Source organism: Thalassophryne amazonica, chromosome 5, assembly GCF_902500255.1.
Source record: "Thalassophryne amazonica chromosome 5, fThaAma1.1, whole genome shotgun sequence".
Taxonomy (NCBI): Eukaryota; Metazoa; Chordata; class Actinopteri; order Batrachoidiformes; family Batrachoididae; genus Thalassophryne; species Thalassophryne amazonica.
This window is the reverse complement of record NC_047107.1, coordinates 68945645-68972944: the sequence shown is the minus strand read 5'-3', so window position 1 is coordinate 68972944 and position 27300 is coordinate 68945645. Positions and strand designations below refer to the sequence as shown.

Genomic DNA, 27300 nt, shown 5'->3' with positions numbered 1-27300 from the left:
TTATAGTGCATGTCAGAGTACAAACCAAGCATGAAGTCAAAGGAACTGTCTGTAGACCTCTGAAACAGGATTGTCTCATGGCACAAATATGGGGAACGGTAGAGAAACAGTTCTGTTGCTTTCCAGGTCCCAGTGAGCACAGTGGCCTCCATCATATGTAAATGGAAGAAGTTCAGATCCACCACGACTCTTCCAAGAGCTGGCCACTCGTCTAAACTGAGCAACGGGGGGAAGGGTTTTAATCAGGGAGGTGACCAAGAACCTGATGGTCACTTCGTCAGAGCTTCAGTATTCCTCTGTGGAAAGAGGAGCAATCTGCAGCAATCCACCAATCAGGCCTGTATGGTAGAGTGGCCAGATAGAAGCCACTCCTTAGTAAAAGGCACATGGCAGCCCACATGGAGTTTGCCAAAAGGTAGCTGAAGGACTCTCAGACTATGAGAAACAAAATTCTCTGGTCTGATGAGACAAAGATCGAACTCTTTAGTATGAATGCCAGGCATCATGTTTGGAGGAAATCAGGCACCATCGCTACAGTGAAGCATGCTGATGGCAGCGTCATGCTGCGGGGATGTTTTTCAGCGGCAGGAACCGTGAGAGTAATCAAGACTGAGAGAAAGATGAATGCAGCAATGTACAGAGACATTCTGGATGAAGACCTGCTTCAAATGTGAGGTACTGCTCACTCATGGTTTCCTTTATAAACAAAACTAATTCCACACATTTTATTGACATTCAAAGCAACTGGTCATTTTTACAAAGTGAAAATTTTGCACATATAGAGACCAATACATTTTGTGACTCTCAAATGCAGTTTTGCGCTCAATCTACAAATGCTGACTCACACTTAATAAACAGAATTTTCAGTTTTGCAATTGCCTTTTTTTTTTACAAATAAAAAAAAAATGACATACAGTATTTACAAATACACATTTATTTATAAAAACCAACACACAAGTTACAAATTGGGAATTTGTGTTTGTGGATAGCAAAACGTGTGCAAATCAAGGACTATTTGTAGGTCACCCTCTGTGCATTTGCAGGTATTAATGAGACAAATTCAACTCCATAAATAAGTGTCTTTTCACTTAAAAAAAGTAAAGATTTGCATGTACACACTGTCTTTAAAGCAGACAAACTGTCAATCGCTGCTGCAATGCATTATGGGAGTTCGAAGTTTGTTTTATTTATTATTATTGCAGTACATGTTAGTTTAGCCTTGTTGTTAGTGTTATACGAGGTCTATTAGAAAAGTATCCGACCTTATTATTTTTTTCAAAAACCACATGGATTTGAATCACGTGTGATTGCGTCAGACAAGCTTGAACCCCCGTGCGCATGCATGAGTTTTTCCACACATGTCTGTTGCATCATTCGCCTGTGAGCGGGCTTTGAGTGAGGAGTGGTCCACCCCCTCGGCGGATTTTCATTGTCAGGAAATGGCGTTATGATTTGGGCTTTTTTTCCATCAGAATTTTTTCAGAAACTGTTAGAGACTGGCAGCTGGAAACCATTTGAAAAATTTATCTGACTTTCAGTGAAAATTTTACGGGCTTCACAGAGAATAAGGACTGTTACTACAGCTTTAAGGACGGCTTTAAGGATGCTCGGCGCGCCGCGCTCCGTGCTGCCATCGAGAGCCACAAACCACCGGATCATTTCTAAACGGATGGCTCTGTGGAGCCGGACCGTCGTGTGCACTTTCTCTGGTTATCACAAGAGCTGGACATCAATCATTTTCTGGCAGATTTCACTTTTAACAAGAGATTTTGTCATGGAAAGCCGAGCAGAGGCTTCGTGCGTCACGATCGATTTGCTGATGGAGCGAGACAAAGGAACACCTCCGTTTTGGTCTCACAGGATGGATTTGAGATGGCGTTCAGACAGCTGTCGGTGGTTTTTCCATCGAGTGATTATCCGAGAAATTGTGGATGTGCCTGGACATGCCAGAACATGTCCTGTGAGGCTTCATCACAGCATTGCTTTGCGGCATGCGGCACCGCCGCGATGCGCGAAGCCTCCGCTCCTCCGAAACCTCCATTTCTGCGTGTGAGAGTGTTGTGTGTTGGGGGTTTGGCTGGATGTTTTTGTGTTGTTTTCTTTTCTTTGCTCTCCAGGTGGTATGCAAACTGGTTTTTGTCTGTGGAGAAGGTGCTGGCAGAAGAGTCCTTCACCCTCATCAGCATTATTAGCTGCACCTGTGGAGGATGTTCACATGCAGGCCTACTGACTCGCAGCACCTGTGGATGATGCTCACATGTAAACTTAAAGACTTTCAGCTGAAGCAGATAATGAGATGGCGTTCTGCATTTAAGCCATGAGTGGTTCAAGCAGAACTGCCGGGAACTCGACCTTGTGACGTTCGTTTGTGAGACGCTGAGGACCGCGCCAGGGTTTGACACATCGTGCCTGTGAAGGAGGACGGGTGAGGGACACATGCTGTCAGCACACATCAGAGGTGATTATTGTCTGAATGATCGTTAATAGTAATTTGGCGTTCTGTTATGCAGTATATTTGAACATTGATGAGAATTGTGCAGTTTGCTTCTCACTGCCGTGGCGTACGGACTGATGATCCTCCACCTGTTGTGAGAAGCTGCTCATTTACATAAAGCTTAAATTCAGACCTGAATGTGTTGCTGATAGTGTGTGCCTTTGAAGGCTATTTGCTGTAGCTCTGTTGACTTACCTCACCTTTTCCATCCTTCACAGAGTCAGTTTGTCATGTCCACCTGGGGGGTGTTTGGTGGTGAATCTGAGTCCAGAAGCGCCGAGGCTTCGATCCTTTTGGGCGCTGGAGAGCGCGCCGTCCTTCACTCCGCCAGACAAACCAAATATTTATGTTGTACACTAATTATTGCACTGGAGGGGAAATAAAATCATTTTGTTTGTGCTGGGTTCAGTCAGACGTTGGTCCGCTCCTCAACCTGCGTCTGCACATAACAGAGAGGACAAGTTTGGACATGTCTATCTTGGCTTTCAATGCTTACCAGTCCAGTAAGTATCAGTGAAATTGTGGAGAGCTGGACATGTCCAAACTTGTCCTCTGACACGCCGAAACGGAGGTGTTCCTTTGTCTCGCTTCCAAAGCGAATCGGTCTTTATGCGCGAAGCCTCCGCGAGGCTTTCCATGACAAAATCTCTTGTTAAAAGTGAAATCTGCCGGAAAATGGCTGATGACCAGCTCTTGTGATAACCAGAGAAAGAGCACACGACGGTCTCGTATCCACAGAGCCATCCGTTTAGAAATGGTCCGGTGGCTTGTGCCGCGTCGTCGCAGCTCGGAGCATGGCGCGCCGAGCGTCCTTAAAGGGGTCCTTAAAGCTGTAGTAATAGTCCTTATTCTCTGTGAAGCCTGTAAAATTTTCACCGAAAGCCAGATAAATTTTTCGAATGGTTTCCAGGTGCCAGTCTCTAACAGCTTCTGAAAAAATTCTGATGGAAAAAAAGTCCTTTTCATTCCGCCATTTCCAGACAATGAAAATCCGACGAGGGGGCGGGACCACTCCTTCCCAAGGTGTGCTCACAGGCGAATGACGTCACCGACAGGCGTGGAAAAACTCACGAATGCGCACGAGGGTTCAAGCATGTCTGACGTAAAAACATATGAATGAAATCCATATAGTTTTTGAAAAAAATAAAAAAGGACCATTACTTTATTGACAGACCTCGTATGTGAAAAGTAATTGACACTTTTTTCCAGCAGCAGCCGCCCTGCTCCCTTCTGTTGGGGGATGGCTGAGCTCCTCACAGCGGCTTGACTGTTGCAAAACACACAAGACAGGAACTAACATGTATGATTTTAGGGTTTACAAATGCCTTTGACCATTAAAGTGGATATGACACCTAAAAAATTAGGTAAACCTGATATAAATATCAAAAATATACATACAGTATAGTAAGTTGAAAGTGGTTTTAATCATTATCACTGAGAAATAAAGTTTGCACAGCTTCTTAAAAGTGTATTTCTTGGAAAGCGCGCTGGCAGCGTTCCATCAGCGGTCACGTGATGCCGTGACGTCACAGCGTGTAGAGTCCTGTCTTTGTCTGTTCGACTGACAACAGGAACAGATAGACCTCAGCATGGACAGTGATGAGATCAAGAACTTTTCTGACTCCTCTTCAAGTGTGGATTATTTCTGTGAGGAAATAGAGACTGACTCGGATCCTGAGAATGTCGCAGCAGTGATTAGACCCTACAGATTCGAGCCGTATCTTTTGGAAGAACATTCAAACCAGGAGCATTCTGGCAGCGAAAATAATGCAGATGGCGGAGCCGAAGCAGAGGCAAGAGACGTGCCAATTCCGATGGATTTTGAAAGGCTGCAGAATACAGAATGGTAAGGGAGGCTTTGATTTTTGTTGCTGATGTTTATAACTATAATTATAGCATTTTTGATTCTAGCGTCTGTGTACCGCCTTTGTTATTTTTATGGACCCGTGATAGTGTAGCTACTACTTGTGGACCACCGTCATTACCTTTGGGTTTTTGCCATTTTCGAGTGCCTGGCATTGCATTCATCCGTGTTTAGTTACTTTATTTTCATGAAAGAAAAGGAAATAAACGTTAAAAGTTTCGAAAAAGACCGCCGAAAACAACAGTGAACATGCCGCCGCCGTGTTTACTACGTATTGCACTGATAGTTCCTTGACCATTTCAAGATTATTGTGAACATATTACTTGGGGTTGACATTTTATGTGTTCCTGTGAGTGGTGTGAGAACATGGAGAAGGTAGAGGAAAGTGTCTGCTGTTGGGAGCAAATGCGGGTGTGCGAGCAGAGGGAGCGGCAGCCTGACATTTCGTGTATCACACAACACCGCGGCTTTTGATCAATCTGCCTGGACTTGAAAAGGCTAAAACCTTTCGCCCTTGTGTTTGTGCAATGTGCTGCGACACACTGGTCAGGCAAAGCGACAAACAAGTCCCTGAGAGCTGTGTTTAATCAAAGTTTCTGCCGCTGAAAAAAGTGTAAACAATGGCCGCCAAGCGCGCAAGCCGTTACGGTCCACAGGCAGTGAAGTATTTCAGGTTTGGTGCTTAGCGGGAAGCTGGTCACAGGGCATGCACATTTTCAGTGGCGGGACGTTCAAATGTTGTATATAACGGGAGAACCGCGTCCATTTTCCCAAAACGCTTAGGTTGACCGAATAACATAACCTTTGTTACATGTAATAAGACTATGTTGTCTTTAAGTGTCATATCCACTTTAAGCTTTACTCACTACGTCAGCAAAAAAATTTTAGTGGACTGAAAGTTAACTAAATTTAGTGGAAGCTAATCGGTCCACTGATGGTTTTCAAATTTAACTGAAAAGCTAATCCGCTAACAAAAAATTAGCTTTGTTAATAGCGGTTAGCAGATTAACGGAACTGTGCCCACCACTGAAGAATATCAAGAATGCACTTGAATGCCGTGCGAGGGCAGTTTGATTGCCACACAATGTCTGGGTGGAAGGCAACCAAGAGGAGGGGCGTGGGAAAGCGAGTGCTGTGGTCCGCAATCTTTTGAAGACCTGCTGTGTCTCTCTGCTGGATGTTGCATGAAAATTCAGTAAGTATATCTTCTATTATACATTCCAATATAAGGTGGAGCTCTAGTAGTGTATACTAAGGTACTTCTAAATATCCTATTAAAAAAAAAGAAAGAAAAAGAATACAGCCACTTAGGTGCCTGGTCTTGAGAACCAGGGATGGTAGGTTTTGAAAAGCTTTTTTATCCCATGGGAACTCTCCCTACCCACCTGAACTGCTCAAGAATATGGACAGCATGTATATAAGTGACATTTCCACAATCAGGGCAGTAAACAACATATACAAGAAATATAGTTACTACATAATATTATAGGAGTTAACTCCTGAAACCTAAGTGTTCATACAGGAGAAGATTGTAGTATACTTCTACCTAGTCTGTAGACTTGTTGTAAAACTAAATTATAGCTAGTAGGCTAAGCTATAAATCTGGTTATGTTATTATATAAACAGAAGCTATGATGTAATATGTTTTAGGTTTCTATATAAAGTTCGCCCTGCTAATTAGGTTATGTATAGCTATTATAGGAAGACAAATTCCATACTCTACATGCTTTCTAATGGAAACCCCAAACTTAGATACTATCTATTCATATCTATTAAAGAACCCTTTAAACTGAAGAATCATTAAAAATCTACACCATGTAAAATAAAAGTGCAAATCTTGAAAGTAGGCTAACTATAGCCAGATGAGCTACCCTTAATCAATCAATCAATCAATTTTATTTATATAGCGCCAAATCACAACAAACAGTTGCCCCAAGACGCTTTATATTGTAAGGCAAGGCCATACAATAATTACGTAAAAAGCCCAACGGTCAAAACGACCCCCTGTGAGCAAGCACTTGGCGACAGTGGGAAGGAAAAACTCCCTTTTAACAGGAAGAAACCTCCAGCAGAACCAGGCTCAGGGAGGGGCAGTCTTCTGCTGGGACTGGTTGGGGCTGAGGGAGAGAACCAGGAAAAAGACATGCTGTGGAGGGGAGCAGAGATCGATCACTAATGATTAAATGCAGAGTGGTGCATACAGATAAGCTCGATAAGCTAAGGTTGGCTGCTCAGTTTAGCTAATTGTACCCCACTCCTCCCTTGTTATCACTAATATAATAATATTAAAAAAAGAACAAAAAAGACATTTGTATAAATTCACAACCATAAATACACATACACCTTCTAACTCCTGAGGTGGACTAACAATGTATCTGTGATATCATGCTCATTATGGAAGTAACACTGTGTTCTCAAGTGCTCATAGCACAGCACATCTGAACGGGGTGTTACAGCCATGATAACATAATATTACAGATACATTGTCATTCCTTCTCATGGGTTAGGTAATGTATCAGTAATATCATATTCATTATGGATGTAACATATTTCACAAAATGAAAACTAATTCATGCATTTATTTCCTCTAGGCTGGGCTATTGTAATTCATTATTATCAGGTTGTCCTAAAAGTTCCCTGAAAAGCCTTCAGTTAATTCAAAATGCTGCAGCTAGAGTACTAACGGGGACTAGAAGGAGAGAGCATATCTCACCCATATTGGCCTCTCTTCATTGGCTTCCTGTTAATTCTAGAATAGAATTTAAAATTCTTCTTCTTACTTATAAGGTTTTGAATAATCAGGTCCCATCTTATCTTAGGGACCTCATAGTACCATATCATCCCAATAGAGCGCTTCGCTCTCAGACTGCAGGCTTACTTGTAGTTCCTAGGGTTTGTAAGAGTAGAATGGGAGGCAGAGCCTTCAGCTTTCAGGCTCCTCTCCTGTGAACCAGCTCCCAATTCAGATCAGGGAGACAGACACCCTCTCTACTTTTAAGATTAGGCTTAAAACTTTCCTTTTGCTAAAGCTTATAGTTAGGGCTGGATCAGGTGACCCTGAACCATCCCTTAGTTACGCTGCTATAGACTTAGACTGCTGGGGGGTTCCCATGATGCACTGAGTGTTTCTTTCTCTTTTTGCTCTGTATGCACCACTCCGCATTTAATCATTAGTGATTGATCTCTGCTCCCCTCCACAGCATGTCTTTTTCCTGGTTCTCTCCCTCAGCCCCAGCCAGTCCCAGCAGAAGACTGCCCCTCCCTGAGCCTGGTTCTGCTGGAGGTTTCGTCCTGTTAAAAGGGAGTTTTTCATTCCCACTGTCGCCAAGTGCTTGCTCACAGGGGGTCGTTTTGACCGTTGGGGTTTTTACGTAATTATTGTATGGCCTTGCCTTACAATATAAAGCGCCTTGGGGCAGCTGTTTGTTGTGATTTGGCGCTATATAAATAAAATTGATTGAAATTGATTGTTTGATATAGGGGATATTTTGAAAGACTATTCTGGGGAGCTAGTTAGGCATACACCCATAGTTAAAATTAAATACTCATAGGAAGTCATATCACATTCCTATTATTAATACGACCTTTAATCTTGTACCATTTACAATGACTGCTTCAAAGAACTGGATGAGGCTACATCGATTGTGACTACTAAACACTCATATTGTCATGTACCACCTTTCTACTGGCCATTGGAAATTTGATCTTGAGTGGCCTTGAAAGGTCAGCCTCATTTAGAATGGGTACTTCAAAAAGTTTTATAAAGCTACCCATATGTTTACTAGGTTGTATTAAACACTCAGAAGATGTCATATATCCCCTTTCTATTGGTCATTGGAATGCTGACCAAGAATGAAATTTCAAAATCAAGTTACTAAATGTTGAATTCAAACTGTTTTCAGCCAATCTGTATTGAAACAAACAGTAAACTTTGCAAAGTGACATTTACTACATTTTGCCCCACTCCAGACATCATCTATCACAGTAAAAATTACTCTTTTGAGTTGACCACCTTGATTTCAACATATGAAAGAGTTAACACTATTTGCAGTGGGATCAAATGTACATTTACTTCCCAAAGTTTACTGAGCATAGTGAATGGGCTGTGTTCATCAAGGATAAAGTTGTAACATTTTAGAGAGAATTAATCATACATTAATGCCACACAGAACTATATTATATGATATCACTGAATAATCTATGACTGTGTGCCCCTCGTTTCTTTTTTGTTGTTTCTCATATTAGGTTTGTTGTTTGTCTGTGCTCCATGCCATTGTACAACCCAGATTCCAATGAAGTTGAGACGTTGTGTAAAATGTGAATAAAACAGAAAACAATGATTTGCAAATCCTCTTCAACCTATATTCAATTGAATACACCACAAAGACAAGATATTTAATGTTCAAACTGATAAACTTTATTGTTTTTGTGCAAATATTTGCTCATTTTGAAATGGATGCCTGCAACACATTTTAAAAAAGCTGGGATAGTGGTATGTTTACCACTGTGTTACATCACCTTTTCCTTCTAACAACACCCAATAAGTGTTTGGGAACCGAGGACATTAATTGTGAGTGTCATGATTGGGTATAAAAGGAGCATCTCCAAAAGGCTCAGCCGTTCACAAGCAAAAAACGGGGCAAGGATCACCACTTTGTGAACGACTGCATGAAAAAATAGTCCAACAGTTTCAGAACAATGTTTTTTAACATTCAGTTGCAAGGAATTTAGGAATTCCATCATCTACAGTTCATAGTATAATCAGAAGATTTAGAGAATCTGGATGACTTTCTACACGGAAGTGTCAAGGCCGAAAACCAACATCGAATGCCCATGACCGTCGATCCCTCAGGCGGCACTGCATTAAAAACAAACATTACTGTGTAAAGGATCTTACCACATGGGCTCAGGAACACTTCAGAAAACCATTGTCATTTAAAACAGTTAGTCGCTACATCTACAAGCGCAAGTTAAAACTCTACCATGCAAAGTGAAAGCCATACATCAACAACATCCAGAAATGCCGCCACCTTCTCTGGGCCCAAGCTCATTTGAAATGGACAGATGCAAAGTGGAAAAGTGTGCTGTGGTCTGATGAATCCACATTTCAAATTGTTTTTGGAATTCATGGACGTCGTGTCCTCCGGACAAAAGAGGAATAAGACCATCCAGATTGTTACCAGCGCAAAGTTCAAAAGCCAACATCTGTGATGGTATGGGGGTATGTTAATGCCCAAGGTATGGGCAACTTACACATCTGTGATGGCACCATCAATACTGAAAGGTGCATCCAGGTTTTGGAGCAACACATGCTGCCATCCAAGCAACGTCTTTATCAGGGACGTCCCTGCTTATTTCGGTAACACAATGCCAAGCCACATTCTGCATGTGTTACAACAGCGTGGCTTCATAGTAAAAGAGTTTGGCTGCTAGACTGGCCTGCCTGCAGTCCAGATCTGTTGCCCATTGAAAATGTGTGGCACATTATGAAGCGCTAAATATGACAACAGAGGCCCCAGACTGTTGAACAACTGAAGTCGTACATCAGGCAAGAATGGGAAAGAATTGCACCTACAAAGCTTCAACAATTAGTGTCCTCAGTTCCCAAACACTTATTGAGTGTTGTTAGAAGGAAAGGTGATGTAACACAATGATAAACATACCACTGTCCCAAATTTTTTGAAACGTATTGCAGGCATCCATTTCGAAATGAGCAAATATTTGCACAAAAACAATAAAGTTTATCAGTTTGAACATTAAATATCTTGTCTTTGTGGTGTATTCAATTGAATATAGGTTGAAGAGGATTTGTAAATCATTGTATTCTGCTTTTATTTCCATTTTACACAACGTCCCAACTTCATAGGAATTGGGGTTGTATGTTGTGTGTAAGACAAACTAATGAAATGAAGGAATGATACAGCTGGCTTGCTCTATTAAAAGATTACAAACGACTGAACAACACTGACTACTTCATTCACTCATCACCAACTTTATGTATTCATGTTAAATGTTCTCTTTCTTTCATAATGTGCTTGCTGTTGTAAGGTGACAACTATACCTCTATACCTCTATCTACAGCATATAGTGACTTCCTCGAGCCGTGGTAATCTGTCACCTTAATGTCATGCAAGAGTTCATTCATTCACCATACATCCTTCTGTAGCATCACTTTCCGTACTCACCTTGCTGTACAAAAGAGCCGTACACAAACCACATGGAGTTATATAGTGTTGTTGATGACACAGATCCCATGGGCAGTCGGGGTGGGTTGAGCCAGTTGAGTAGGTACACCAGCAGACCAACCAGGATCACAGTGCCTGCAATGCATGCCCACAGTGACAGGTCGAAGGGCGCGAGGCAGGCAAACATGTCCACAGTACGTTCAGCCTTGCGCAGCAGAACGCCCACAGAATAATCCATGTAGCGAGTGGTGAAATCCACAACGCTCTCTCGCTCGGGTGTGATGGTCAGGGCAGACAGTCCCACATCAGCTCGCTGTGAAAGGCAGAGGTGAGAAAAGAGGAGATCTGTCAGCGCTGAAAATGTGTAGGAGAGGATAAAGTTGGAAAATGTGGATTTTTTTACACCAAAAACTACTGCTGTTGTGTCTTACATTCATGTAAAATACAAGAGATGTAAAGTTTTTACAGTTTTCCTGAACTATTTACTTTCCTAAAATCACCTAAGCAATGGGTAGGTGATCAGAGTGCGTTAGTAAGGACTTCGTCATAGCCAGAGGGGAGGGGTTAGTGTTATGGAAATGTGGCTGAGTGTGACAGGGTTGAAGTGGTGGGTTGATGTTGATGTTGTTGTTTTTTGGTCACTGGTCACAGTAACATGCCATTTTTACCTCCGCCAAGGAGGTTATGTTTTCGGTCACGTCCGTTTGTTTGTTGGTTGGTCGGTTGGTTGGTTGGCAGGATTACTCAAAAAATCCTCAACAGATTTCAATGAACGTTTTACCAGCTGTGTATCTTGGCCTAACTTAGAAGTCATTAAATTTTGGTAATGATTCGGAACACAATCCGGATCCAGTATTTTCTTTTAGGATTCTTTATCATTGCAGGATAGGGCCCATTTCAACATTTTTGCATCTAACTTCATGAAGACGGGTTACAAAGGCTGAACAAAAATTAAGTTACATCACAGCAATAATTTAGCCTTTGTTTCTCCTCATTGAATAAACTTGTTATTAGAAAATTAAAAACAAAACTTCATGCAGTTTCTCTTTATAAACACATTTGCTGAAGATCTAAGGGTTTAACCCTCTGGGGCCGATGCCAAGTTTTACTAAATTATAAATAACTTTTTAATGATATGAGATAGAAACTTACTTTTTTTGGCTGAAAAGTTAACTGAAAAGCCACCGTCCACCATCTTTTTACTCCTCATAGAAGCTGTGTGATGACGTGAGCAATGTGAGTGTCCAATCTGAATTGGTTCACCGTCACATGGTTTTCCAAAATCCAATCGTAGAGCAGATTCATCTCACGTGACACACCAAAGATTGCTTTTAGAAGTGATGTGTTACTAGTTTATTATAGTTTACTTTGTGTTCTGAATAAATGTTTGTGGAAAATTATTTCCGCTTTACTTTTTCCTTTCTTATTTCTGATTGTAAATCTTTATTACACTTATAAAACACAACTATAGCATATATATTTTGAAAGTACAGGTTATCCTGAAAAAAAAAGACATAAAACTTGATTGTGGGATGCAGGGAGAGCTGTTAACAGCACTAATAAAACATTTACGCCAGGTGAGTGAACTGTCCAAAAAATGCCCTCGGACCCCAGAGGGTTAACCACTGAATCTGAAACATGACGGTAGATGCGTGAAACGACGTGGACTAAGTCTCCTTGCCAAAGGGTATTCCATGTGACATCAGTGACCCTATGGCCTTGGCGGAGGTTCGCGCTCTCCGAGTGCTTCTAGTTTAATAATGTGTTTGGTTGAGGTTTATTAAAACTTCTATCTTGGAAAATAACTTGGCAACAAAACACAGAAGCACAAACACAAACACGGAGGGATGAGAGGAATTGTGAACGCTACATGGAATTTTATTCTTTTTCTTTTCCAATTTGCACTTCAATTAGTTGTGTTAGCTGGGATGATAACAGAGTGTGAAATCATATAAACAGGTAGATGCACAAACTTGTAATATGTTTGTCATGTTTATGGAAATTACACATTTTATAAATTGGCTTTATGGAAATAATTTATTTTTTATAAGACACTGACATTGACTGTGATTATTACTGAATATCAAAGCACAAACCCATAAGCAAATGGTCACATAATCAGGCTTTTATATCACATATGAGCACCTCTGTGTGTGTGTGCGTGTGTGTGTGTGTGTGTGTGTGTGTGAGGACAAATTGCCTTGCTGTTAAATCTTGCTGTGTGTGTACGCATGCATCAGCAACATTTAGTGACTTTCACATCACTAAAGCATCTTCGAAATTTTAAGGCAACAAGTGTCTGTCTTCATTATTCATATGGAAAGACTTGAAGTGGAAAACAGCTGTCAGTGAGAATACTGCCAAGAAAAACACGCTGAGCTTAGCGTAAATGCAGAAACAATGATGGCTAATTAAGATGTTTCCCGTCCCCAGCGCTTGGCTAGCAGCTGCATCACATCTTAAATGCTAATACTTTAACAAGTATTTAAGATGCTGTTATATAGTAATGAATATGCAAAAATAATCTGTTTGAAATCTATGCTGATGCAAGAAAGGACACGCATTATGAACAGATTTCTGCAATATTCAGCCAAGTTCATAAATTTGCAGTCTATCAGCCACTGTTTACATGCATACATTAGCATATGGGAGCACACGCACACACACACACACACACACACACACAATTCAATCAAATGTAGGCAAACAAAATTTGCTAATTTCACAGTTGAGTGAGGAAACAAAGTGCTTAAATGTGCAGAAATTGTCACATGCACAATGAGAAGCACATTAGGAGAAATCCTGCAGAACATCTGCTGATTGAGACACCCAAGCAATACGTGCACATCTGTATGTACAGTGTTTGTGAGCACAGTTATGTTGACCACTGCAGTTCATCAGTAGGAAAGCTTAGAGCCAGAGGTGGAACGGAGTCACCAGCAAGTCACTCTCAAGTCATGAATCAGCAAGTCACAAGTCATAATGACCATCAATTGCTTGCAAGCTGACTTGAGACTTGACTTGAGACTTGGCAATTCATGACTTGAGAATGACTTGACAGTGACTTCGTCCCACCTCTGCTTAGATTTGAGCTCATAATAATCTGATATAGTCAGCTGTCTGGTGAGCTCAAGCTTGTCATACACGTGGGAAAAATAAATTATTTGTGGACTATTAGTTATTTACAGCGCGTTTGCAAGAAGAAAGCATAAATACACATTGTGCTCTGTGCATTTTACTATTATTTTGTCAGCTGAAGCATTGGATGAAATGCAAATTCTAAGCACACATACGAAGACACACACATAAACATGGTCAATAGAAGGAGACCCAAGTGTGACGGCATGTTCAAGCCAGACAGCAGGCAAAACGAAAACAATGAAGAAAATGCATGGAAGACATAGTAGATTCAATAATAAGATTCTTGACCTGTTGAAGATAAAAGCGGGAACATCTTATCCCAAGAGGTAATTAAAAACCAGCTTAGAGATGACTGCCTCAACATCAAGAAAGCTGCGTTTGTGTTGATGAGATTCCATTTATCTTTGTACACGTCTGCGAGGTAGTACATGCGGGGGCATTGTTTTCATTCTTGTGTATCCATCCATGTGTATTGGTCACATAATCTTTAATGTTGGGTGACTTTAAAAGGTCAAATTCAAGGTCATAAATGTTAAACTTAATATGGAGCCAGTGACCAATATGAAATAAACATAGTAGAAGGGTTGTATGTTTGTCAAGGATAAAAAAAAGTCTGCTTTTGTTCATAACTGATCAAATGTCAAGGACCCACAGATAATTATATCATGGTATCACTCAATCATAAAGAATGAATTTACATGCCTTTTTGTCAAACATGGAAGGGCAGGGTTGCACTCCCTGAGTGTCACTTCTTGTTTTGTTGTTTCTATTAAAGAAGAAACATCTCACACTGAAAGTAAGCTATGATCTAAAAGGGATAGTGCTTTGAACCTCTGGGGTCCATGGACGTGCCAACGTGTCTAGGTGTAACTTTCATCATGTTTTTATTAACACACCATTCGACCACTTTCTGAAACTATAAATTCTTGGTGAGAATTTATATAAATGAGAATTTTACCAATGAGTCTCCTCCAGAGACTAGAAAAGGTCAGATTGTCTGTCACCTCTCTCTGCCTGCTACAAGAGGATTCCCTCAGCTGCAGCATCTGTTAGCGGCAGAAGCTCGGGCAAAGACACCAGTAAAGGCTCAAAAACTCTAAAAGAATGGCCCTGTTGACCTGAAAAAAACTTTTTATTTGTATTTATTCTTAGAGCCAAAAAACAAAACAAAAATAATCATGGAAAAACACATGCAGGGATTATTTTCTTTAGGAATGGTGCAGTGTTTTTTCAATGTAGGAATGGACATTTTTCATCACAAAACAATTTTATTAATTGAATTTTGAATTTGAATTTATTGTGCACACTGTTATGACTTGGCTCACAAGCCGCAACAAAACTGTGGCACACACGAGAGCAACAGGGTTTTTAAAACCAATATTTATTGTTAAAATAAGAAAAAGGAAAAGAAAGAAGGCACAGTGAGATGAAAAGCTCAGCCAGGAACGTGCGCGGCTGCTCTCCCAGCCGCGGTCCAGAGGAGGAAGGAGAAGAAGCAGGAGGAGCCGCAGCCAAAGGAGGCAGAAACCCCTCCTTTTATACTCCCAGGCAAGGGACCACACCAGCGCCTCCTGGTGGCCAGGACCTCACAACACACAGACATAAACACAGTAGGATGGCTGGAGGGAGCCGCTACACCCCCCTCCAGGACCCTGTGCCATGCAGCTTCTATAGAAGGGTGCACGACAACGCATCCCTCTACCAAATTTTCGGCCCCCCTAATGTGTTTTATGTCCAAATTATGCATCTGGAGGTACAAAGACCACCGAACCAAACACTGATTAGCCACCTTAACAGCGGCCAAAAACGTTAAGGGGTTATGATCAGTATATATGGTGATTTTGGCACCGCCACATAAGTACACTTCAAAATGTTTTAGGGCCAAAAATCAATGCAAGTGTCTCTTTTTCGACAGTTGAATAATTTAGCTGATGTTTATCAAATTTCTTTGAGAAATAGCTAACAGGTCTGTCCAAACCAGAATTACCCAACTGCATCAGGACCGCTCCAGTCCCCACGTGACTTGTATCCACGTACAGCTGAAATGGTTCATTTAAATGTGGGGCGACGAACACCGGATCTGCACAGAGGAGCTTCTTTACACTCTCAAATGCCTGCTGACAAAGGGAAGATCAGACAAATTTAGCGTCTTTGCGCAACAACTTAGTTAACGGCGCAACCACTAAGGAAAAGTTCGTACAGAAACAACGATAATAAGAAACCAGATCCAAAAAAATGCATAAGTTATTTTTAGTGCTAGGAACTGGAAATTCCTCAACGGCTTGAACTTTAGCTGTCACAGGGCGAACTTCCCCCTGACCAACTACACGACCCAAGTAGGTATCAGTTGCTCTTGCAAACTCATATTTTGCAAGATTGACAGTCAGCCTCGCCCCCGCCAGACGAGTGAAAAGCTCCTCCATGCACTCCAAATGCTCTTCCCAGGTGTCAGAATAAACAACCACGTCATCCAAATGCACTGCACAACCAGACATGTCGCCCACAACAGCATTCATCAACCTTTGGAACGGAGCTGGCACATTTCTAAGTCCAGAAGGCATCACTGTGTAGGAAAACAAGCCTGACGGAGTAATAAACGCAGAGACCTCATGTGCATGCTTAGACAACAACACTTGCCAGTAGCCCTTCAAGAGATCAAATTTACTCACAAACTTGGCAGAACCCACCTGGTCCACGCAATCATCCATTTTCGGCAAAGGAAAACATTCTGGTTTTGTAACAGCATTAAGCTTCCGAAAATCAGAACAAAAACACAAGGTGTTGACCAAGCAACACATCCAAGTTTGACAAAACCTCTGAGTTCTTAAGACGTCCCTGTATAAGAGCACTGTCCAAAGTACCCACTTCACTGTCACTTCCCACGGTCAGCGGCAGTGAGCTGGCCAAGGTACCATAACTGTCAAGTGTCCCACCAGATCTACTTGCCATACATACCGCAAAAACCTCAGCATCCTCCGTTGGATGTAACACTTCTCTGGAATAGTAAGGTTTCAACAAATTGACATGACACACTTGTTGCTTTTTCCTGCGTTCAGGCATTGAGATTAAATAATGTTGATCAGAAAGTTGTTCAAGCACAGTGTAAGGACCATTAAACTTTGCTTGAAAAGGTGATGTGATAACCGGACAAAGAGCCAACACTTGGTCACCCGGCAAAAATGAATACACCTCCGAACGTCTATCAAACAGAGATTTAATTTTATTCTGTGCCGCGGTCATTTTTAACTTGACCAAATCTCTTGCAATGTACAACCGCCGTCTGAATCCATTGACATAGTCTATCAGATTTTTAGGTGGATTTGGCTCCTTTAAACTGTCTGCCACGACAGCCAAAGGACCTTTCACTGTATGTGCAAAGACCAACTCATTTGGGCTGAACCCAGTACTCTCTTGAGTTACTTCACGAGCAGCCAGCATCAGCCAAGGCAAACCTTCTTCCCAGTCGCCACCCAACTCAGTACAGTAAGCATGCAACAGCAACTTCAAGGACTGGTTGAAACGTTCCAAAGCGCCTTGCGACTCAGGATGGAAAGCCGTTGCTTTGATATGCCCCACTCTGTGCTGCTTCAAGACCTGGCCAAACAAATGAGATGTAAAATTACTGCCCTGATCCAACTGTATGACTTTCGGAATGCCAAACACAGAAAAAAACTGAGTAAGCACTTGCACCGCTGCCCTAGCAGTTATCGTCCGCAATGGATAAGCTGGTGGATACCGTGTAGCCTGACACATCACTGTGAGCAAATACGATGACCCAGACCATGACCGAGGCAAAGGCCCAACACAATCAATTATCAAATGCTCAAATGGCTCAGATGTAACTGCAATTGGATTCAGTGGAACTGGCTTCAACACTTGATTAGGCTTAGCAGTAAGCTGGCACACATAACGTGTTTTAATGTATACAGAAACGTCCTTATTTAGACGCAGCGAAAAAAAATGTTTCAGGACCCGGTCATACGTTTTGGTCACCCCGGAATGTCCAGACTTATCATGTGCAACTTTTAGCACAGCAGCGCGAAATTTACAGGGCACCACGATTTGAAACACAGGATCACCGACAATACCCGCATGGGGCAACTATTTTCTCACAAACAGTGAATCCTGAAGAAAGTACAAACACGCGCAATCCAGAATGTCACTCGCTGTGCGCACCTGATCAAAAAGGCCTTTTAAAGACACGTCAGCATGTTGCTCCGCCACCAGCTCACTGTGAGACAAAGACACAGGAAAATCAGACAGAGGTACATGAACATTTTTTTTCACATTTCCACTTCTTAACCTTATTCCGTGTCATAGCCTGAGTAACTGCACACGCAGTGAACACCTGGGGGAACTGCTCACTGCACCCATCAGTCTGAGGAAACAAACAAGGAACTGGTTCTACCTCCTGCACAGCTGACCCAGCAATGTCATTCCACAAACACGCACCAGCCAAACCATGACCCAAGATAATGGAGACACCTTCCACTGGCAATGCAGGACGAACATCCAAAACTGCATGCCCACTGAACAGTTCACAGTCAAGTGACACTTTATGCAATGGCACAAAGAGCACATTAAGACCCATCCCTCGAACTGGAACCCGTGTGCCCCTCTCCGACTCCTCAGACAGCGGCAACACATCAGCTCAGATAAATGAGTCAAACGCCCCTGTGTCACGCAAAATTGTGACATGCACATTTTGTCATCCCCCACCAGTGAGACAAACCCCTCACGAATGAAAGGCAAAAATGAGTCACATGGTTCAGAGCCTTACGTTCCACAGCATTATGCACCGGTGCAGCTAAACCTACTCCTTTAGGCTTAAGAGATGTTCTTGACTTTAGCAGAGCACAATCTGCCTTAATGTGCCCACGCTTGTGACAATAATGACACACCCGATCACTATCACGCAAAACAGAGTTTTTTACATCCCCCTGTTTCACCCAACTGGACCGACCAGAGCCCTCCGAGTGCCCCTCTCTTGGCACACTGGAACCAAGACTCAGGTTTGGAGTCACATTTTGTGAAAAAAACCTATGAGTCAATACGTACTCATCCGCCAAAATAGCAGCATCTGAAACATTCACAGTCTTTTGCTCACTGATATAAGTTACAATCCTCTCTGGTACACAGTTCTTAAACTCTTCCATCAAAATTAGCTCTCGCAGCTGATCAAAATTTTTAACATTTTGCGCAGTGCACCAACAATCAAACAACGCAGTATTGTCAAGTCCAAACTCCACATAATTTTGATGATCAAGTTTTTTTATGATGCCGAAATTTTTGTCTGTATGCCTCTGGCACAAGCTCATACGCTCTCTCCACGGCGGTTTTCACTTTGTCATAAATGAAACTGTCTTCTAGTGACAATGAAGCATGTGCCTCCTGAGCTTTACCTGTAAGCACACATTGCAGCAGCAACGGCCAAACCTCCCTCGGCCACTTTAACATTGACGCCACGCGCTCAAACATAACAAAATATTTATCCACATCCTTTTCACTATCTGACGTAGAAGGAAAAAACACACCCTTTGCGACCAATGCGTCATCAATTTGCTGTTTAATAGCTTCCTTTTTATCCCGGCTTGTAACTGGAATGTCAAAATGAGCTACAATTACCAGCAGATTATCTTTGACGAAAACCTCAAGCTTCTTCCTTGTGGGACTACCCACAAAGCTCTCTACCTACGCGTCCATGACTGGCTGCAATTATGCGCACACACCGCGCCACGTAATCACACACAAACCGAGTTAACACGCTGCAAATTGAAGTGTCTGTCTATTTATATCTATATCTATATCTACAATATATATATATATATATATATATATATATATATATATATATATATATATATATATATATATATATATATATATATATACATCATGTATAGTTGTGTTGTGCTCCTGAAGTGAGCAAAAAAGAAAAAGAAATTAAAGTTTGCTGGCTGCGTCTGACGCATGTGTGACTACTTGGCCCGCTGCCAGCAAACTTTCAGCAAAGGTGTCCAGTGGCACGCACACACTTAGTGGCTCATGCAGCCTTTACAGACACACACACACACACACACAGAGCTGAGTGATACTTTCAGCCCCCGCGTGCCTCGTGCACTGCCTCCCACTCCGGTCTTGTGTTTGCCATCCAGACGTTTGGACATCGGGCAGTCTTCAGCACCTTTTATGGCTGTCTGATGGCAGTCTATGTCATCTAAACTGTCAACTGTTGTCTACATGCTCTTTGGATGCCATCGTGCAGGTGTGGACGAGGTAATTCGGATGCGTTCTGACACTGCTGACCACACCTCTTTTCCTTCCGACTGCGTCCAATGATGGTAATATTTGCTCTTTCGGCCTGGTTCCTGTACATTCTTGCTGTGTGACGGGGGCTTAAAGAATGTTGTCATGGATCATCACTTAGCAACTGCATGTGCAAACAGATTTAATCTGTTTTTTGCGGCTCCAACTCAGTGTGCTGGAGATAGTTTTTTTTTTCTTTTTCTTTTGGCTGCTCTTGGTTATTGGTTGTTTTATTTGTTCTTACTTATGGCTCTTGTTTCTCACACTAAATCCTGCATGTATCCCAGCCCAGTCTCACACTTTTTTATCATGCTCCTATAACGAAATGAGTCATATTTTCATTTAATGTTATTATTTCTAACCCGACCCCTTCCCCTAACCCTAACTCTAACCATAACCATAACCTAACCCTCTCCCTCTCCCTTCCCCTAACTCAAACCCTAACCCCCACAGACCCCGCATTTTGTGCTCCCGTCATGAAATGATTTCATGCTTCCATGGTGAAAATGTGACACTTTTCATGACTGTATCACAACCCATAGATTAAAGTACTTTTCGTGATGCCATCACGAAATGATGTGAGATTGGGTTGCGTATCCACATGTGGATTTGGCAAAGGTTTTTTTGGATGCCCTTCCTGACACAGACATACGCGAAGATTGTGGCCTGGGTGGCTTTAATTTGGCAACTTTCTTTCAAGGGAAGCATTATCAGCATGCACTTTTCTTGTGTCACCTTGAAGCGACTATACAGCCCACATATTCCTGCAATTAAGTCCACCAACAGCAAAGTTACCGCATCTGAAGGGATTTTTTTTAGTTGCATGTGCTCCTAAATGTAGGTGTAATCATACATCTTGTAGAATTACAGTTCTGTCTGACACTTGTGTCAGCTAATTGGCCCTTTACAGCAAATGGTTGTGCATTTAAATTTGGCTCTGCTCTTAGAGGGATTAAGACAATTAAAGATCTCTCAAAAAATCAGAGCAGCATTGAGAATTCTACCCAGACAGCTACATAATCCTCCTGCATTTAGCTAAACACAAGAACAGCTTATCCCATAAACAATCGCTCTATCGTTTAAATTATGTAAGGAGGAGACTGGGGAGGAGGAGGGAGTTTCCACTGCAGTGGGATGAAGGTGATAGTGAGAAGAAAAACAAAACCAAAAAAAACAGACATTAGATAGAGCACTTCCAATTCGAGATGGCAAACTTGATTCATTTTATCCATCTGAGTGTTTCCGAGTCACTCAAAAAATGGATCTGGGTTTTAGAAAATCTTTCACTCACTTGAGTCTGAATTATCGAGTAGCCTACAGAAATCCTACAGATGAAAGACAAAGCCCACTGTCTCCAACTACAAGTAAATAAAGTGCAGAGTTGTGTCTGTAATTTTGACTGAAGACACTAAACATTTGATTTAACATCTGCTTAAAATTTCTGAAGTTGTACTATGAGGCAACACAGATAAAAATAAAAGCGCCATCTAAAATGTTTGTCTTTTCAAACTAAATAAGTGAGTTTAAATATTTGTCACACTTGACTGAAGTTGTCAAATCTGCAATTTATTCAGTCTGTGCACTGTGTGAATTTTAACACCCAAGTCCTGTGAGTGATTTTGTGATCTTCCATCTATTCTTGAAATTCCATGAGTCGCAAGTTTGGACTTTATGGCCAATCAATATCAATGAATGTTATTCTGCTATGATCTGTGATGAGGAAGTGTGCCTGATCCACTTAGTGAATCTGTGAGCTACATGAGCCCAGACTCCAGGCGGATATTTCACCTGGTGCTAGCAACAGTTGTGGTAGGAAACCGGTCGTGGTTAATGGGGACTACAGACCTGTGACTCACAGCTTAGTAATTGGATCAGGGTGAATGATCCGAGTGAATCAGGACTTGCCCATCTCTAGTTCAGATCTACTGCTTAATATGATTGGATGCTGTTACTCAGCTGACCTTACAGCATGAATGTGAATGCACTTGATAATCTGTGATGTGTGAGCAGATGAATTAAGAGATTAATGCAGCTCATGTTTGTAAAACACAAATGAAACAGCTGGTACACATCAGCCAACAGGTTCTTACTTCAGCATAATGTGATATAAAGAAATAAACCAAAGCTTTATTAATGCTATCAAATAAATAATGTCTGTTTAAAACAAAAACTGTCTATTCTTTTAATGGAGATTGTAAATAGAATTCATTTAATCATGGGGTTAGGGTAATTGCTGCTCTCTCACTCTCTCAATATATAAAGTATAATTTTAGCAAATGTACACAACCTTTACCCCTGTAATACCTGCATTTATTTATAATTTTGTGGAAATTGCATATTTTTAGTTTTTGGAGTGTGTAACCTAACTTTGATGTTACTGCACATTATTGCACTCTGTGCAGGTAACTTTTCCACCATCAGCACTGCCAGAGGAACTGTATAATTTCTTGCATATATACATGCTGCTGCATCAGTTAAAGTCCATCTGCAACAAATTATTGGCCTCAAATAATAATGTCTATCTTCTGAGATTCAAATTTATGGGCTAAAATGCTCGACTCCACTTTTCATTCAGGCTTCTCAAGTGGCAGACAGCTGCAATGCATCAGACACTTCAAGCTTGAAGCTCATCCACTTTAGACTACATGCTGCAGTAGTTAGTGAATAATTGTCTGTTCCACTTTAAAAAGTGAATTAAAGTCAGTCACGATGGCGACCCAATTCTAATACATGCTTTTGAACAAACATGAACATGAACACCCCTCCCAGTTTAAGAGAATCATTGGATACACATGGGTGGTTGGATGCTGTGATGAGACTCAAACTTTAATTTCACTTTGCATGAGTGACAGCAATCACATGACTGTGTCCATAGCAGCTTCTTCTTTTCTACATATTGTTGGCATGTACAGTGTAATATATGTATTATAATAGCTGCTTCATTAAAATGTAGTGGTACATCCCCTATGGTACATGCCCTCCACTCACCAGCATGCCTTTCACTATGGATCACACTGGATTTATTACAATTTCTGTAATTGTTAATTTCTTGAGGTTACATGTGAAAACATACGTTTTTCTCACATTGAAACATTTTCTTCAGGTGAAATGTATTTCTTAGGGCCCTGTCACACCTTGATGATTTAGCCAGCATATGCTGACATATGAAAAATGCAATGAATACGCTGGATACGTCAAATACGTTATGCTGCTGTCACACCACGACAATTTAGCCAGCTTATGCTGATAGCTCCATTTCCACTGAGCGGTTTGGGTCGGTATTGCAGGATATGGTACGGATTGGAACAGTTAAGTCTTTCTTGGTTTGCGTTTCCACTGCTGGCAGAACTCTTTTGTTTGGCAGGCGATGCATGTTGAGGAGCACACGTGTGCTGTGACACAGCCTGTCCCCTCGACACAGAGGCCAAACAATAGAGTAATTTAACATTTTTTTAATTTTTATTTAATTTTTGTCTTGATTGATCATACGATTTATTTTCATCATGTGCAGAATGCAGAAGAATCAACTGATGCCTCTGATAAATGCTGACATGAATGAATGAGGCGCTGTGACTCTTTCAACTTTTAAAATAACTTAATTTTCTTCTTGTGGCACAAAGTGCAGGTGTTCTCTGGTTCAGACTGAGAAACACACCAGGAGCAGAAAAACTACAGAGGGACTTCTTTAAAAATCCTACACATCATTTTCCAAAATCAGGATGCTTTATGTGGATAGGTTTTCATCAGGCTGTGATGATGAATCCGACTGAAACGACGTAAGAGGTAAGATTAAGACTTTATGTATGAATGGTTTTAATATTTGTAACAGCCTGAACTGTTCGCATGAGGACTGCAGATTTCAGTTGTTCAGCCAGTCAATGCAGGTATTTCAACTCCAGATTATGTGTGTCAACAATAACGTAGGTAGGTTAAGTTTGTCAACAATCACATAACCTACCTACAACTTATGTCCCTGTGTATGAGACATATGCTGGCCTGCATCAAAAATATTGTGCATGGCCAAAATGTTTCAATGTATTTGCTGTATTACGATGTATATCAGCATGCTTCAACGTGCTCTTAACTTATACAAAACCTACCCATAACGCAGACGTATACGAGCGTATGCCAGCATTTTTAATACGGTCGGCATATGCTGGCTAAATCGTCAAGGCGTGAGAGAGGTGTAAGATGACCTTGTGTTGTAATGAGCATGTAACCTCTATTACATTTTTGCACTCATTTCAGCCACATGACATAATGTAACTACACTGAGTGATTGACGGCTTATCAAGGATACAGTAGCAATAACATTGAAAATTGGTTGATCAACAAAGTGTCGCATAAAATGTCCTCAAGAAAATGCAACAAGACTGAATATGTTCTCAGCTGACAATGAAACTTTCTTCCTGTGCCTTGTAAAGGTAACTGTTAGTACAGCACTATATTTGGATGCAGGCTCTTCAGCTGAAATCCTAAGTAGCAGAGAATATTGGTTTCATTTTCACTAGAAGTAGAATGATTTAAATATTTTGTTAACGCAAAATGTTATGCATGAATGTCAATCATCACAAATTATACAATAACAAGAGCAATCAGAGATTTCTGATGTCCACCAATCCGGATCTGGATCACCTCAAAAATTCAATGGAATCTTCCATCCCCTAATATCTATCTGTGGTGAAAATTTCATCAAAATCCCTGCAGTAGTTTTGATGTAATCCTGCTAACAGGCAGACAGACAGACCGACAGACAAATAAATAAACGCCAATGATTTTATTACGTCCTTGGTGGATTTAATAACAAAGATGGAGCACAACTAATTTTATACCAAAGAATGTTGATGTAATTCGTATTATACATGTACAGTATGTTACAACATTTGGAAATCAATTAATTTCATGTCAATGCACGTTTTTGTAATTTTCAACAAAAATACGGACATAGCAGTTGTGCCCTGTTTGAGTCTTTTGCTCTTGTTGTGATAATGTATGTTCATTTGCTCTTGTTGTGATAATGTATGTTCATATTTCTGCTTGTGCGTGTGTAAATGTTATTCTCCTCACCTTAAAAACGAGTTCACCCATCAGTCCATTCCAATGCCCATCAGACTGCAAGCTCCCATATTTATGGTCTGGAGCAACATAGATCTCATACTTAAACCCCAGGTAGTTGGACAGAGCATCTAAAACATCAATGGAGAAACCCTGGTACTTCTTTGGTTTGCCCAGAACATTCTCTGACACCATCACAAACGGCTCCTCCTACAAGACAAAGATCAATGGTAGTGTCAAGTTAGTTAAGCACCCAATCAGCAGTCCAGTCATTCAAGCATTTATTCACTCAATTACACAAATGTCTATTACATGGCCACAAATGCCCATTACACTGGTGAGAATGTGTATCACATTATGCAGTCCAGATGCAATCTAATCAGTGGTGGGCACAGCTAACCAAAAAGTTAGCTTTGATAACAGATAATCAGCTAACTGAAAAGTTATCTTTTATAAAGCTAAACCGATAAACCATCCAAAAATTTATCGGAAGCTACAGCTAACCGATAATTCCAGCATTGTCTCCAGTACACTTGCAACTACTAATAAGTTGATTTTGAGTTTTAACACCACGATCGCTTCTGGTAGCATCAAAGGCGATCACTTACCCAAACAATGAGTCAGCACTTCTGTCTTTGTGCATCCTGCCCACTGCTGGAAGCTATTGTTTACTACACACCTTCCAGCAGAGAAGCAGTTGAGCGGAGCAGCGAAGCTCAACTCTCTACTCAATAGCAGTGACGCCGTGAGGTGGAGGTCTTGGAAAATAAAGTAGTGTCGACTTATGGTTTTGAGTTATAAATAAAATTAATAATGATAGAATAACTCCATTAATGTCAATTCTGTCATTTGTACAAAGTTAAAATATAACATATATCTTTTAATGTTAAATAATGCACTAATTCTGAACTTTTGTAAAAAACACAGACAGATGCCAAATGGATTATGGGTAAAATGTGCCATCACTAACACTGATTGGTTGACTCATTCATTCTATGTAAAAACAACACATTAATGTGAGTTGTGTGTTGGTGTTTAAATATAAATGTGCCTTTGTTAAATATGCCATTTTTTTATTTGTAAAAAAAAAGAAGTCATTAGTTGTAATTAGATAATTAGATAACCGTCTGATATAACCGGTGTCAAAATAAATAGAACACTGCCATCTACTGGTGCCCAGACGCTCAGTACTTAGGGCGAATACTGCCATGAACACTACTGACCAGTAGATGGCAGTAGAGACCGTGAATACTTGCCAAAACAAAATTCTAGATAATCCATGTCTGCTACATTTAAGATGCATGGAATTTAATAAACACAAACTGAATTTCAGACATCTTATATATATTACTCTGGAACAAAGATGACAGAAAGTGTTTGACATAAGCAGGATTCTAAAGAGCAAACAGGAATCAATTGTAATGATTCCAGTTGAAAATAATGGAGAAGCAACCTGGGCTTCTGCATTTTTACATAAAACATACACAATAGGTGATATTTCCAGCATATCAGTATGGGGTCTAAAGAAATGAGCTTTTTTGTGACTAATTCTCCTTTGCCTGCAGAGGATAGAACAGTTTCTTCTGGAACCATCTCTTCTCTGTTTGCAGAGGATAGAACTGCACATCTACTACAAAACATTTAACAGGTAGGTACACAACTGATTTTAGACTTCATAAACTTTTGTAACTGTTAAGCTTTGTTTATCACGTCTGCAAAAATATGTTAGCGGTCTAAAAATTATCAGACTAAAACTTATCGAAGATAAGTGGCCCGATGATGGTTTTCAAAGTTATCTGAAAAGCTAATCCGATAATGAAAACATTATCTTTGATAATTAGTGGTTAGTGGATTACTGGAACTGTGCCCACCACTGAATCTAATCATATAAATAGCATGATTAATAGTAATAATAATTTGTTTATAAAGCACTTTCAAATAAGAAATTTCAGTGTGCTTTATAATACATACCACTAAAATACAAAAACAGACAGGAAAACCATACACATCAAAAGAAACAACCACCAGTAAGAAAAAATAAAAATCAACATGTCAATCATATATGATCCCAGTGATGTATACAACCCCTGGAAAAAATTATGGAATCACCGGCCTCGGAGGATGTTCATTCAGTTGTTTAATTTTGTAGAAAAAAAGCAGATCACAGACATGACACAAAACTAAAGTCATTTCAAATGGCAACTTTCTGGCTTTAAGAAACACTATAAGAGATCAAGAAAAAAAGATTGTGGCAG

At 40.8% G+C, this 27300-nt stretch overlaps 1 protein-coding gene across 4 annotated transcripts in view; it reads right to left on the bottom strand.

Annotated features, from left to right (window-relative positions):
- Nucleotides 1-27300, bottom strand: part of grid2 (glutamate receptor, ionotropic, delta 2) — a 2248146-nt gene that overhangs the window by 368431 nt on the left and 1852415 nt on the right. For all 4 annotated transcript variants that reach the window (XR_004560786.1, XR_004560787.1, XM_034170483.1 and 1 more), the window contains exons 10-11: nucleotides 25058-25255; nucleotides 10544-10856 (exon numbers count right to left, since the gene is read on the bottom strand). Coding sequence is in view for 2 of the 4 variants with exons in the window: in XM_034170483.1 (XP_034026374.1) it covers nucleotides 10544-10856; nucleotides 25058-25255 (511 nt within the window). In the remaining 2 variants the exon portion in view is untranslated. The remainder of the gene's footprint in view (nucleotides 1-10543; nucleotides 10857-25057; nucleotides 25256-27300) is intronic.